Below are 13,973 nucleotides of genomic sequence, written 5' to 3'. Positions count from 1 at the left end.
CTGCTATTCATGACCTCTCTCTGCCAACAGGAAGCCTGTGTTCAATCTACTCTGTGAAGAAAGGATCAAGTTGATGTCACACAGCTAGTGCTATGGACCAACTCATACTCTAATGTGGCAAGAAAAGGGGAAAGGAGGATAAGGAGGATGTGCCAGGTAGGAGAAAAAGCATATACACAGGCAAGGAGTCATAAAAGGACTTGACATATTTTAAGCCTAATTTTTCTTAAGGTATCCTCTAAGCCAGGGGTGGGCAAACCTTTTGACTCGAGGGCCACAATGGGTTCTTAAACTGGACCGGAGGGCCGGAACAAAAGCATGGATGGAGTGTTTGTGTGAACTAATATAAATTCAAAGTAAACATCATTACATAAAAGGGTACGGTCTTTTTTTTCAATAGTTTTATTCATTTCAAACGGGCCGGATCCGGCCCGCGGGCCGTAGTTTGCCCACGGCTGCTCTAAGCGCTAGTCATATACCCTACATAAGTCCTGTTTTCATTAAAATATATAATCTAAGACAAGTGTTATGTTTTTAGCATCTTAACACCATTCCAAGGTATCAATGAAAATGTTTAATTTCAAAGCTGCAAGTGTATAATACATCCCAGTTGTACTTATGATAAACACTATATGTGACAGAACAAAAAGGCAATTTTAAGGAAGTAAAAGATACACACCTGAAACAGACAAATGAGGTCATATACTATTTCAAAAGATTTATACACTGACTATTAAACTTATTTTTAAGTACCCAATACCCATGTGCAACCAGGGATAGACTTAGGCAGGAGCTCGCTAATCCTTGTCAGGTTTACTAGGATACTAAGTAGACAGACACAACCTTCCCTTCCTCAACCAGAACCAACTTTTATAAACTTACTAGCGGCCTGGTGCAAAAAAATTTGTGCACTCGGGGGTAGGGGGTCCCTCAGCCTGGCCCTCTCGCAGTATGGGACCCCCCCCCCCGGGGTGACCACTTGCTGGCTTAGGCCTGCTCCCCGGGAGATTGGGCCTAAGATGGCAATCAGACATCCCTCTGGCATCCCGGCAGCTCTCGAGGGATGTCCATTTGCCAGCGGGGAGCAGACCTAAGCTGCAGTCAGACATCCTTAGCGCTGCTGAGGAGGCAGGAGAGGCTCCCACCACCACTGCTGTACTGGCAGGCATCAGCCTGGCTTGTGGCTGAGCAGAGATCCCCCCTGTGAAAGTGCACTGACCACCAGAGGGCAGTTCCTGCATTGAGCGTCTGCCCCCTGGTGGTCAGTGTGTGTCATAGTGACCAGTCATTCCCAGTCTTTCTGCTGTTAGGGTCAGTTTGCATATTACCCTTTTACTATATAGAATAGAGGCCTGGTGCACGGGTGGGGGCCGGCTAGTTTGCCCTGAAGGGTATCCCGGATCAGGGTGGGGGTCCCGCTTGGGTGCCTGGCCAGCCTGGGTGAGGAGCTGGTGGCTGTTTGCAGCTGGTCGCACCCCCTTCAGGGTGGGGGTCCCCACTGGGGTGCCTGGCCAGCCTGGATGACAGGCTGATGGCTGTTTGCAGTTGGTCACACCCCCTTCAGGGTATGGGTCCCGCTGGGGTGTCTGGCCAGCCTGGATGACGGGCTGATGGCTGTTTGCAGCTGGTCACACCCACTTCAGGGTAGGGGTCCCCACTGGGGTGCCTGGCCAGTCTGGGTGAGGGGCTGAGGGCCGTTTTCAGGCTGGCGGGTGACTGAAGCTCCCAGCCTCTTTTTTTTTTCTTTCTTTTTTTATTCTGGGATTTATTTACCGTCTATAGCTGTCACTGGAACTGAGAGCCGGCTCCAGCTCTGAGGCTCGGCTCCAGCTCTGAGGCCTTGGCTGGCTGAAAGCAGGTATCTGGGTTTGTTTAGCTTCTATAAATTGAAACTCTGTTACCGTCACTGGCGCTCTAAGCTCTGAGCCCAGTGCCAGCTGAAAGCAGGTACCTGGGGTTTGTTTAGCTACTATAATTGCAACATTGTTGCATCCGGAGCTCAGAGCTGGGCCGCGCAGGCGGGGAACCTTGGCTTCCTCCATCACTGGGGCAACCAAGCCTCATGTTTGCTTCAGCTGCGTGGCTGCCGGCCACCATCTTTGTTGGCAGTTAATTTGCATATCTCGCTGATTAGCCAATGGGAAGGGTAGCGAAGTTACGGTTAATGACCATGTTTCTCTATTATTAGCTAGGATTAGTAAATGTTAACTTTAAAAAATGCTGACTGGGAAATCAAAATAAACATCTTTTGGGGGGGATGGCGGGGAGAGATAAATCAAATGTCAATTCTGTCGTGCTAACCCAAACTAATATCTAACAAAGGAAATGGTGACAAAATACAGCAAATTTGTGAGGAAGGATGATATATGGTATTAAAGATGACCTACAGAAAAAGACTTCCTCATGTCAGAAAGACAGTGTGGTAAAGTATACAAAATACATCTTGTGAGGCAGAAGGCTGGTTCCCTCCCTGATTTTGCTAATGATCCAAGAGGTCGTCTCCCTAAATTGACAAGATTTAATACCATTAAGATCCCCAAGGTCCCTTTCAGCTCTTCAATTTTAATCCTTAAATTCAGAACTTTTAATTTTGTTTATTGGAATAGGAAGAGTGAAAGGTAGGAAATATTCTCTGTTCTACAGAGTATTTTTGTTTTATGGAGTGGATCTTGTTAAGTACTCTTGATTTTTTTCTCCCATAGTATAATCACTACGAACTGGGTGAATCCAAAGTAACTCTATACTGATTTTGATCTTCGAGTCTAATAAAAATGCTTGGAATTCCTTTACCACAGATAAGTTTTATTCTCCAACCATAAAACCCTCAAAGTAATGAAAAACAAACAGGACTTTCTTGTTATTCTCTACAGATATCAGTATATCACAAACAAACTGCCAATTGTTATGGTTCAATTTTTTTTATTTTAATATATGTATGTATAGATATCTTTGCCTGGCATACTTTCAACACTGATTATACAGATCACTCAAGAGATACTTGACATTTTCTCAAAAATAAATGATATACAGAATGACCTATTGCTACTGCAACTTACCAAAACATTTCAAGTTAAGCATACATCATGAGAAATAAATCTAACAAAATGAAAATTACTAACATTTCCAAAGTATTATTTTACCAAAGACAGTCTACTCCAACATGAAACTGACCACAAGAAAAAACACCCCAAAATACTAATAATAAGCTAATATAACCTAAGGATTTCTAATGTTACTAATCCCAGGCAGGTTTTCATTTACAGTCACTACTATTTCCACCATCATTTTATTTCTAAAATTGACATTCCTCTAGCTTTAAAACAGCTTTTTGTATTATCAATAACCACGAGAGATTTTTTAGCCTAAAATAAGACTAGTTCTTAGAGCAATTTCTCTTTTCTGGAAAAAATGTAAACATTAATAATTTTAAAACAAAAAACAATGACATTTAACTGAAATAATTAGCACCATTCTTAACGGAGATACTAGTTGAAAGAATCATCAACCTATTAATATTAAACATCCAACAGGTAAATAAATACAAATTCTGTACATTTCATAGCACTAAGGAAATATTTTGAAAAATAAATCCCTTGGTTTATGGCAATGGATACCACTACAGATCAAATTCCATCACAAAAAATTCTTGAGGCACTAATCAAATGATTTTGATAGATAGATTTAAGCTTTCATATTTAACCCTCAACTCTTCAAGGCCTCTAGTTTCTGAATTACAATTTATTAGACTCAGAGCATAAGAAAAGAAATCCACCAGCCTTTAAAAATAAAAACCTATTAAACGAATGGTTGTTTTGTTAAATGGCCCACGAACTGTTTTTGTTGCTGTGACATTTTTAGTTTAATGTCTGTTTTTATCACCAGAATTTGATTTTTATTACTATTTAATATAAATCTAGAGTTTTTAAAATTTATATTCCATTTAATAAAAAACCCAGAAATAGTATCCCGCCCTCTTAAAAATAGACATGAAACATTATATAAAAGACAGAGTCAAGTGAGTAGAAAGCTTCTTGAAAACAACAGATAAAACTGGGTCTAGAGCAGGGGTGGGCAACCCCTGGCACGCGTGCCAAATATGGCACGCCAGTAACTTTTGCTGGCACGAGAAACCCTCTCTTATAATCTTCCATTTACAATTTTTTTCTTAATATCGACTTTTTAATTTTTCAGATAAATTCAGTGTAGGTGTATCTTAGATAAATAATTTTACATAACAAGTTATCTTAAAGACCATAGATATGGATTGACGAGAGAGGAGAAGAGCAATTTCTATGCCTCTGCCTTAACTCTCCCTGCCTTCCGAGATCCGACCAGTGTTTTGGTTTCACCCACATACGCTTGTGAATCTTTGTTCTCAGTGATGAATTTTGTTAAGTCTCGTAATAGGAGTAGCCTGACGGATGAAAGTAGTAGCTCGTGTATATCTCTGAAGGTCACGAAATATAAACCTGATGTAAAATCTCTGTCATCAGTTATGCAGCAGCAAAAGTCCCACTGATAATATCAAACAGAGTCATAAAGTTTTCTGTTGGACTATCAGTGTACACGTATACATTAAAAAATAAATGTATTTTTCATCATCATATACTGTGTTTTTGTCGCTCAAATGAATTTTATTATTTCTTCAAGGTTCTTCACATACGTACACTTAAGAAATATCAAGTAGGCGTAACATGTTCTCAAAAAATTAGGGTTGGCACGCAGAAGAATTTTGAGTCAGAGATTTTGCTGGTTTTGGCACGCACTCACAAAAAGGTTGCCCACCCCGGGTCTAGAGCCTACCAACAACCCAACCATCATGACACTGCCACAGGCCATAGGCTACAGAGGGGACGAGGGAAAGCTGTGGGCCAGGTGTGCACTTCGCTTCCACCCCTTTGGCAAATCAACACTATGCTCAAAGCTGTCTTTAAAATACAGTCACAGACCTTTGAGAGTACTGAAAAACTGTCAGGTAACCTAAACGCGAATGCATCTGAGTCATAAGTGACACTATTCTAAAAACAATTAATACAAAATGCTATGAGATACTATGTGAGAACTGGGGGGAACATGCAGAAAAGGAGGACAGGAAAAACAACTAAATAGAAATTCTATTAAAGCTTAAACTGTGACTCAAATTTGAAAAGTCCTGCTGAGTCGCATCTTCCCAGCCAATTTTCTTACAAGGGGAACTAATTAGAAACTAATATTCTAAATAAAATATTTCTAACCAAACACGTTAAACTTAAGTGAAAGCATATCAAATAGTATCAATCGAATTTCACAACACAAATAACTGGCTAAGTTACTACAGAAAAGCAACTTGTGTGCTGGAACAATGAAACTTATCTCTGGAAGTGAGAAGACTTTGGTGGGCACCTAAAATGTTATTTCTCTTTAAGAAAAAAAAAAATCTTCAAGTCATCCCTAGAAAAAGATTACACAATCTTTCCATTTCAATTTCTGGAAAGATTATCAGAATAAAATTTTGACTCAATTGTGTTAGTTCTTTTCTTCAGAACACTTAAAAAATAAACCAAACCTACAGTTATTTGCTTCACTAACTAACTTAAGGGTAATTTCTAAAACAAGTAGATTCCATTTCCCTCTCCCTCCCACCCATACAGAAATAAAAATATGTAAGCCACCAGTGTTGGAAACCAGTCTTCTCAGTGTTGGATAGAGAAATGGACTGATAAACATATAATAAAAAACAAAACGGTTATAAAATACCATCCCAAAACTCATCACAGATTATCAACAATAAACCCTAACGTTATCTACTAATAAAAGCATAAGAAAAAAATTTATAAATCAATTGTGATTAATAAATGTTTCCATACTGAATAATAAACAATCCTATAATAATGAGAAAAACAAATGTAAAAAACCCCAAAAACTCCCTTCAAGGAGGTGAGATAAAACATTTACTCATTTGAAAATGAAGCCCAATTTTCTTAGTAGTGCCTCTGCCTTCTAGTATCCTCAGAATTTTCCAAACCTGAAGCTACTTCTTTATGTGCCCAACTTCCTTCTCTTTCATTTTTTTAAAAAACTAAAATCTTGGTAAAATGTGTTACACATTTCTAACCTTTCTTAAACAGAGCATATTGGAACCATTTTTTGAATGTGGCACCATTAAAAACAGCCTCTCGGGGTCATGAAGCACAGAAAACTGTTTCATATTGCTCTATACAAATTGGCTGGCCTGTTTTGTTTGAGTCCGCTTTTAAGGTTTTCCTATCCCCTTTTACCATTGAGCTGCTTCCTATCCCCACTTCTACCATCAAATGTGCATGCCTCTAACAGCTCATCACCTGATGTTTGGACTACTACAAAACCCTTCTAATTTGCTTTTTTAAAAAAATATATTTTATTGATTTTTTACAGAGAGGAAGGGAGAAGGATAGAGAGTTAGAAACATCGATGAGAGAGAAACATCGATCAACTGCCTCCTGCACACCCCCAACCGGGGATGTGCCTGCAGCCAAGGTACATGCCCTAGACTGGGATCGAACCCAGGACCCTTGAGTCCGCAAGCTGACGCTCTATCTATCCACTGAGCCAAACAGGTCAGGGCCTAATTTGCTATTTTTAATATGATAGGAAATCTAGTATCAAAACTTATTTGAACTATAGTTTTTTTTTAAGTTACAATACAAATGAGTGAAAAGTATGAGCTTAGTGCATTAAATGTATGGAGGTATTTTGAAATTGTTTAATCTTATATTTAAGTTGCATTAAAGTTGAAACTGTTCCCTCAATTTGTTAAAACATTACAACATTTACTTTTCTAATATTGTAATTGGCTTCAAATTCTAAGTTAATAGCATTATTGTGTTGTATATAGCTGTACTACCTACAATGATTTCACTAGAACTACACACTCAATGACACATAAAAGGTACTTCCTTCATGCCTAATTACATTCATTCTAATAACATATGGCGAGGTAATAACAAGGTAAGAATCTATTAGATGAACTCACAAACCTAATTCCCAAAGGAGATACATATATACTATAAAAAACTTTTATTTAAAAAATTGGGCTATCTTTTAGACTCCTTATTTTTATTTCATCTACTTTCAACTGATGATGGGTTATATATTCAAATCACTAATAATGAACTAAAATTTAGTTGATATTTACTCCACACTTAAATGTACTAGGGTTGTATATTTTAGGGGAAAGAAACATAAATTTTAATATAAACCTTAATATGAATATTGATGGTATTATAATTTTAATTCATTTACAACTACCACTTACTAAGGGGTAGGGGGAGAGGCAGAAATGAGGTAAGTTAAGGAACTACAAATTAATGTGATTTTTATTTTTGTGATTATAGCACAACCAGCTTTGGGGCTCTTAAAAAACAAAGAAGCAATGAAATCTTGCAAACACTTTTGACAAAATAACTCCAGAAGGAATGTACACATTAAAACAAAAACAAAACAAAGAGTTCACAATATTGCTAGACAACAGTATTAAATGTCACTTCTAAGAACATTATCACAGAAAGGTATTTCTAGCTGTTAACGGAAATCTCCTTGAAAAAGCATTTTAGTATTTTCTAAAGACAAATAAGGAGACTTAATAATAAATGAGATACATTTCACAGTTGTTAAATTTTATAAGATGCCCACAACAGTACCTGGTTCTGATTTTTACTGGTCCCTTTAACAGGATCACAAATCTTAAAGGACCAACTTTCCCAGCTCTGTGAAGAGCAGAACCGTGGGCATGCCTTTAGCAGTGGCCAGAGGGGTTTGTATCACCCACATAAGAAAGAGTAAAGAACTCTGACAGTGGGAGTGTTAAATATCTGAATAAATTATTTAGAGCAGTTGTGAGATCTCACTCTCTTTAATATTAGAACAGGCTCTCACCAGCATTGGAAAGGTTCTGAAGAAATGCTATTCAAAATCAAAACTGGATAGCTTCTTGAAGTTCCTTCCACACTCAAAAAACTAAGAATTATACATACATCTACGTCCAACGCCACTAGTAACACCAAACACAACTTTTCTGCAAAGCAATACCTTTACTTAATTAGAGGAAATTAAAAAGGTGGCTTCCTGTTAAGTTTTGTGTTCTGCTAGGTAGCTGGACCTTCTTTATCTGCATTCTCCTGGCTTCCATGGAACCAGAAGTAAACTGCATTTACTTTCCAAAATTTAATTTTTAAACCAAATCCTAATTATAGCATGGACCCAAATTACTAAACTCATTTCCCTAATGAGCTACATGACCTTGGGAAGTTACTTCTTGTAAAATGAGAGGCCTTGCCCTAAGATCAACTAGAATGCAACCTTCATGTTCTGTTCTGCACCGTACTCCCAGCCCAAGTATAGGGAAGGCATTAATGAGATCATTACCAAAGTACAAATATAAAATAAATGTAATCATTTTTCTTTTAAAAACAATTAGATTTTAATCTGTGTATTAGGTTTTAACCTATATATTCCCAAACATTTTTAAGAGGACAATGAAACTAAAATTTCCTATTCAATAAATAAAGTTTTATATAATTTAAAATAAAGTATTCATAAAACAGGTAAATCATACAAGAACCGACAAACTTCACCCAGTTTGTTACACTTCCCTTTTCTTCATCCCCTTTAACCCATTACTATATCTTGTCTCTTTCTTTGAAACAAAAATAGCTGGTAGAGAGAACATGCACTGGATTTGCAGTGAGAAGGCCTGAGTTCCAGTCTTATCTCTTTCATTAACTGGCTCTGTAGGGCCAAGCCACTTCCCCTTTGGGGACTGCAAGACTGCATTTGTAAAACAAGATAGCTAAACTAATTATTAATTTCTAAAGTCTTCTGCTTTAAAAATCTGTAATTCTCCTTTTATTCTAATTACTATTCTATTCCTAATGCCTTGATTCAGTGCTTGTCACCTCATTCCCAGACTTGTACAGTAGCCCCCTATGTATTTCCTTATTTTTCCTTCTTATCCTAAAACTAGAGGCCTGGTGCACGAATTCATGCACCAGTGGGGTCCCTTGGCCTGGCCTGCAGGATCAGGCCCACAATGGCTCTCCAACATCCTGAGGGGTCCTGGACTGCGAGAGGGCGCAGGCCAGGCTGAGGGACCCCACTGGTGCAAGATCGGGGCCCAGGGAGGGATGCAGGAGGGCTCCAGGGAGTGTCTAGCCCAGGGGTGGGCAAACTTTTTGACTCGAGGGCCACAATGGGTTCTTAAACTGGACCGGAGGGACGGAACAAAAGCATGGATGGAGTGTTTGTGTGAACTAATATAAATTCAAAGTAAACATCATTACATAAAAGGGTACAGTCTTTTTTTTTTTTAGTTTTATTCATTTCTTGCCCACGGCTGGTCTAGCCCATCTCGCTCAGTCTGGATTGGCCAGACCCTAGCAGCAAGATAACCTACCAGTCAGAGCATCTTCCCCCTGGTGGTCAGTGCATGTCATAGCAAGCAGTTGAGCAGCCTTAGCATATCATTAGCATATTACACTTTGATTGGTTGAATGGCCAACCGGACAACCAGACACTTAGCATATTAGTCTTTTATTATATAGGATGAATTCAATCCTAAAACAATGAGTTAAGCAGAGTGAAAAACACAGTCTTTAAAGTCAGAGACCCAGGTTTAAATTAAGACTCTGCCACTAACTAACCAAATCTCTAAGATGGTGATATTATTAACTACCTCACTAAGGATTAAATAAACTGTATACAAAGTACCTAACACAATGCCTGACATGTTGAAATACTCAACAACAATTAGCAACTTTCACTATTCTCCAAGATCAAAAGTTTGTTTCTCACTATAGCAAGGGTGACCAATAAGCTGCACAGGTGGCATGCAAGAAGACTTATAAGAGGCAAAAACTGGGTTAAACACCCTCACCAGGCTCCTGTGTCTGCTTGTATTCTGCCAATATGCTTCTGGGTAAAGCAGCCTCAGCCACCAGCTCCTTGTGAATTCTCAAAATTAAATGGTGCAGCCTCCCCAGGATAAAGACAGTTCAAGAGGAAATGAAAACTGGACACAACTCCTCAAAAAGACATAGATCCTCTTGGTTTTACCTGAAAGCAAACTCCTGCCTATCATCCTGTGAAAAGCCAGTTCCAATATTTTGTACTTAAATGTACAGGTAATACAGGTAATGTTAAAATACCATCAAGCATTGTAATTTAACTTGGTTTTTCAATCACAGGAAATTAAAATGTGACAAAAGAAAAAAAAGAATAAAATTTCTCACAAAATGAGGATTTTCTCAGAGCTTTGTAGGGTTACACAAATGCCTCAGCAAAAGCAATGGCTTTCTTTTTTATTTCAAAAGTGGGTCAAAGTGGAAGGAACAAGAAGAGGAGTAATGGGGGTTTGCTTGCAAAGAGAAGCTCATTTCTTATAAAGTGACTTAAGGAGAGTTAATTAATGATACGTAATTTTTAAAAAATTTCCAAACTAGGAATAACAATCTTACTGCCATACATTAGTCGATGATACAGCTGAGTTACTGGGTAACACAGGGCACTCAATCAAGTGTATAGAAGTCTGGAAACCAAAGAAATCTTGAAAGAAATTTGTTTTTTTGAAGTGCCTTCTCTCCCAAGCTACTTCAGTCCAAGCAATTGCTGCAAAAGCATGTAATTAAAAGAATATAACACTATTTAGGGAAAAATCCTGCAGAAAGCTTAGCTTCATTAAGAATTATCCAAAAAAAAAAAAAAAAAAGAATTATCCAAATTTCTGTATCTACTTAAGAACACAAACCACCAATTGAAAATGTGTTCTTCTGTGATCAGGCCCACCAGCTCTGCTGGACCCAACGAACTGACCGAAATTCCTGCCCCCAGCTGCCATGCTGCCTCCGGTTCATCATCTTTTTAAACAGCAGTTAAAGTTCATCCACACACACCCCCCCACACACCCCCCCCCCATGTTCTTTGCTCACATCCCAAATTCAGCAGTCCTAATTTTCTCTACCCAGACTTGAGATTTATCATCAAAGCCATTCGCCTCCATGACTTTCCTCCTCCACTGCCATTTATCTCCTCTGCACACAGTCCCTTTCCCAGGCCAGTTCCCCCTCATTTACGACCTTATCTGTGGCCAGGACTCTCCTCACCCAGACTTGGTTCCAGCTTCATCCTCCCGTTCCAGTCCCCACCGCTGCCAGCCCCGGCCTCGGCCCCCTCACCTCGCAGGCCAATCCCCACCGTGGTTAACACCCGACCTTATCCACGCCTGTCCCCCCGCCCCAGACCTTATTGCAGCTGTGCCCCCCCACCCCCCCGCCCCGACCCCCCGCCGTATACCAAGTCCTGCCACCCGGCCCGGCCCAGCCCCTCTTCGTGTTCGATCCTGCCCCATCTTCCTCTTTTGGGTCCTCGACTAAATAAACCCCAAAGCCCACTCCTCCCCGCAGCGATCCTCCCTGCGCCCGGCACAGGGCCACTCGGGCTGGCCCGTCACACCTCCCGTCCCATCTGAGCCGGGTGCGCCTCCCATTCATTCACGGGAACCGGGTCCCGGAACCTCAGGCCCGACCCTGGCCTCCGAGCACCCACTTCTGGCGACCGAGACGCCGTCCTCACCGGCCAGGCTGCCGGGTGCGCTCCCCGTCTCCGAGGCCCACCCGCCCCCCGGGCCGGCTCCGTGGGCGCGCTCAGCCCCGCCGCCTGGAGACCCCTCCTCGCCTTCCCGCGCCACCCGGCTCCGCACCCCGAGCCCCATCCAGCCCCTCTTCTCGGGGCCCCTCCTCTCGGGGCCCCTCTCCCCACGGGACTCCAGCGCGGGGACCTCCGCCCCCGACGAGCCCAGTGCTCCCCCTCTCCGGGTCTGCGTCCCACCCCGACTCCCGCCGCCCCGTGGGGTGTGTCCCCTCCGCCCGCCGGCCGCACCGCGGGGTCACGGCTCCCCGGCTCACCTCGGCGTCCACCACCTCGTGGTAGGCGGGCGGGGGGTCGAAGCCGCCGCCGCCTCCGGTGCTGCCGCCGCGGGTGGGGCCGCCGTCCCCGCCGCCGTCGCCGCGCGGGCCCCCGCCGGGCCCGGGGCCGGGGCCGCCGCCGCTGTCCATGGGCTCGTAGCCGCCGTAGTCCAGGCCCGGCCGCTCGTTGGTGAGCAGCGCCACGGCCTCGTTGATGTCGTTCTTGGCCAGGCGCAGGGCCTTGCGGATGGCGGCGGGGTCCGAGAAGCCCATGCACAGCAGCGTGGTCATGTGCTGCTCCTCCTCCGACTCCATGGCGCGGGCCTCCGGGCGGCGCCGGCCGGCGGGCGACGGAGCGGCCTCGGCGCCGTCCCCGCGCCCCGGGGGGCCTCTGCGCTCCCGGCCTGCGCCCTCCGCGGCCGCCGGGCCGGGCTGGGTGCGGGCGTGCGCGCCGCGAGCCGAGCGAGGGCGGTGGGGCGCTCAGGCGCGGCGGCCGGGCCCAGCCCTGCGCGCCGCCATGTTGGCCTCCGCCTCCCCTCCCCTCCCGTCCCCTCCCCCGCCGCCGCCGCCCGCGCCTCCGCCTCCGCCTCCGCCTCCGCCCGCGGGGCCGCGCCTCCGCTCCCGGAAGTGGCCCCAGGCTCGGGGTTCACGGGAAAGGTTGGAGGTGATTTTTTTTTTTTTTTGCTTAAAGGAGCGAAGGGAGGGGCCGCGCCGAAAAGCGTCTCTACGGGGAAAGGGTTGCTGCGAGGGAGGGTCCTCCGTCGTCGCCGCGCCGCGCGCCCATGTCTCCAGCCACAGTCTCCCCGGCAGCCGGAGCGCCCGCCGAGCCGCGAGCTGAGGACCCGGGGGCCGCGGCTGCCCCCGCCTCGCCCCCGCACCGCCGGAGCCCCCGCTGGACACCGCGTCCTGAACGCCATTCACCCGCCGCGACCTCCAGCCCCGCCTGGCACGCCTGGTGCAGGGGAATCCACCTGCCCCGCTGCTGACATACACCCCACGGCGGCATGCCCGGACCCGCGCGCGGCGCGTCCACCCGCCCGAGCTGAAATGTACCCCCGTAACTGACCCAAGCCCCTCCATCTCTCCGAAATCACCCCAAGCCGCTTGAAATGAAATCCCACCCTTCACTGAGTTTCCCATCCAACACTGAGTGGCCACCAAACCCGAATGCACGCCCCCCCCCCCCCCCCCCCCGAGAGCCTGAAGTGCCTGCTACAGCCTTAACCCTCGCCCTCGGTGCTGTCCAGGAAACCCGCAGCCCCCTCCCCAGCCGCAGCCTGCCCGCACCGATGCTGGCCGCCCTCCAGGCGCAGCAGCCCTGGGCTCAGCGGTCCCTCCACTGCCGCCCTCCGAGTCCTGGAGCAATCCTCTCCCCATCGCGCTATTTGCTTGCTCTCGCCACCGTTAGCATTGGAGCTCAAGGGCCCTGTCCCCAGCCCCTTGACTCCACCATCTAAGGCTAAGCTCTGGCCCTTGCTATACCCGTCACCCCCCCCCCCCCCCAAATTTCCTTTAATTCATGCTAATCCTAGGTTCCTTTCTTACCCTCTCCCAAAGTCATGATGCCTTTTCCTTATCTCACTACTACTTGCTAATTTAGTTAATCTCACCAGCTAACCTTTTTTTTTTTTTTTAAATCCCATCAAACCCCTCCTATTGCCAACCCAGCAGTCACTAAAATCTCCACTATCCCAAATCTTAAATGAGTAGCAGTACTGAGAAATTTTCTCTCTTAGCAGCTTTTCCCCTGGACCATGAGCCCTTCTTGCTTGGTACTTGCTACCCATGTTTATAAACACCAGCGATTTGATTTAGAGGGTGAACTTCTCTCTGTTTACATTTAGATGAAGTAACTGTATTCATTGTACTGATTAAAGGTTGGGTTATAGACCAAAGACTAGGCTTAATATTCAAAGGGAGTATAAAGTCTCTTAGTTTCTACATGAAAATAAATTATTCTTCTTACATTTCTGGACAACAACAAAAAACCTAGGAAGGAAGAATGCCTATAATTGGATCAGGTCACAGCATTTATATTGGAGTGAAATTTTACTGTGT

The 13,973-nt window shown here is 44.2% G+C and overlaps 1 protein-coding gene across 1 annotated transcript in view; it reads right to left on the bottom strand.

Annotated features, from left to right (window-relative positions):
- Window positions 1-12,230, bottom strand: part of USP24 (ubiquitin specific peptidase 24) — a gene marked incomplete at its 5' end in the record, with an annotated part of 128,613 nt that extends 116,383 nt beyond the window's left edge. Inside the window, one exon of the mRNA XM_081088466.1 lies at window positions 11,916-12,230. Coding sequence (XP_080944592.1) covers window positions 11,916-12,230 — 315 coding nt within the window. The remainder of the gene's footprint in view (window positions 1-11,915) is intronic.
- Between the last annotated feature and the right edge of the window lie 1,743 nt (window positions 12,231-13,973).

The sequence above is a fragment of the Myotis nattereri genome (assembly GCF_964212035.1).
Source record: "Myotis nattereri genome assembly, chromosome: 3".
NCBI lineage: Eukaryota > Metazoa > Chordata > Mammalia > Chiroptera > Vespertilionidae > Myotis > Myotis nattereri.
The sequence above is the reverse complement of the archived record's forward strand: the minus strand, read 5'-3'. Positions and strand labels throughout refer to the sequence as shown.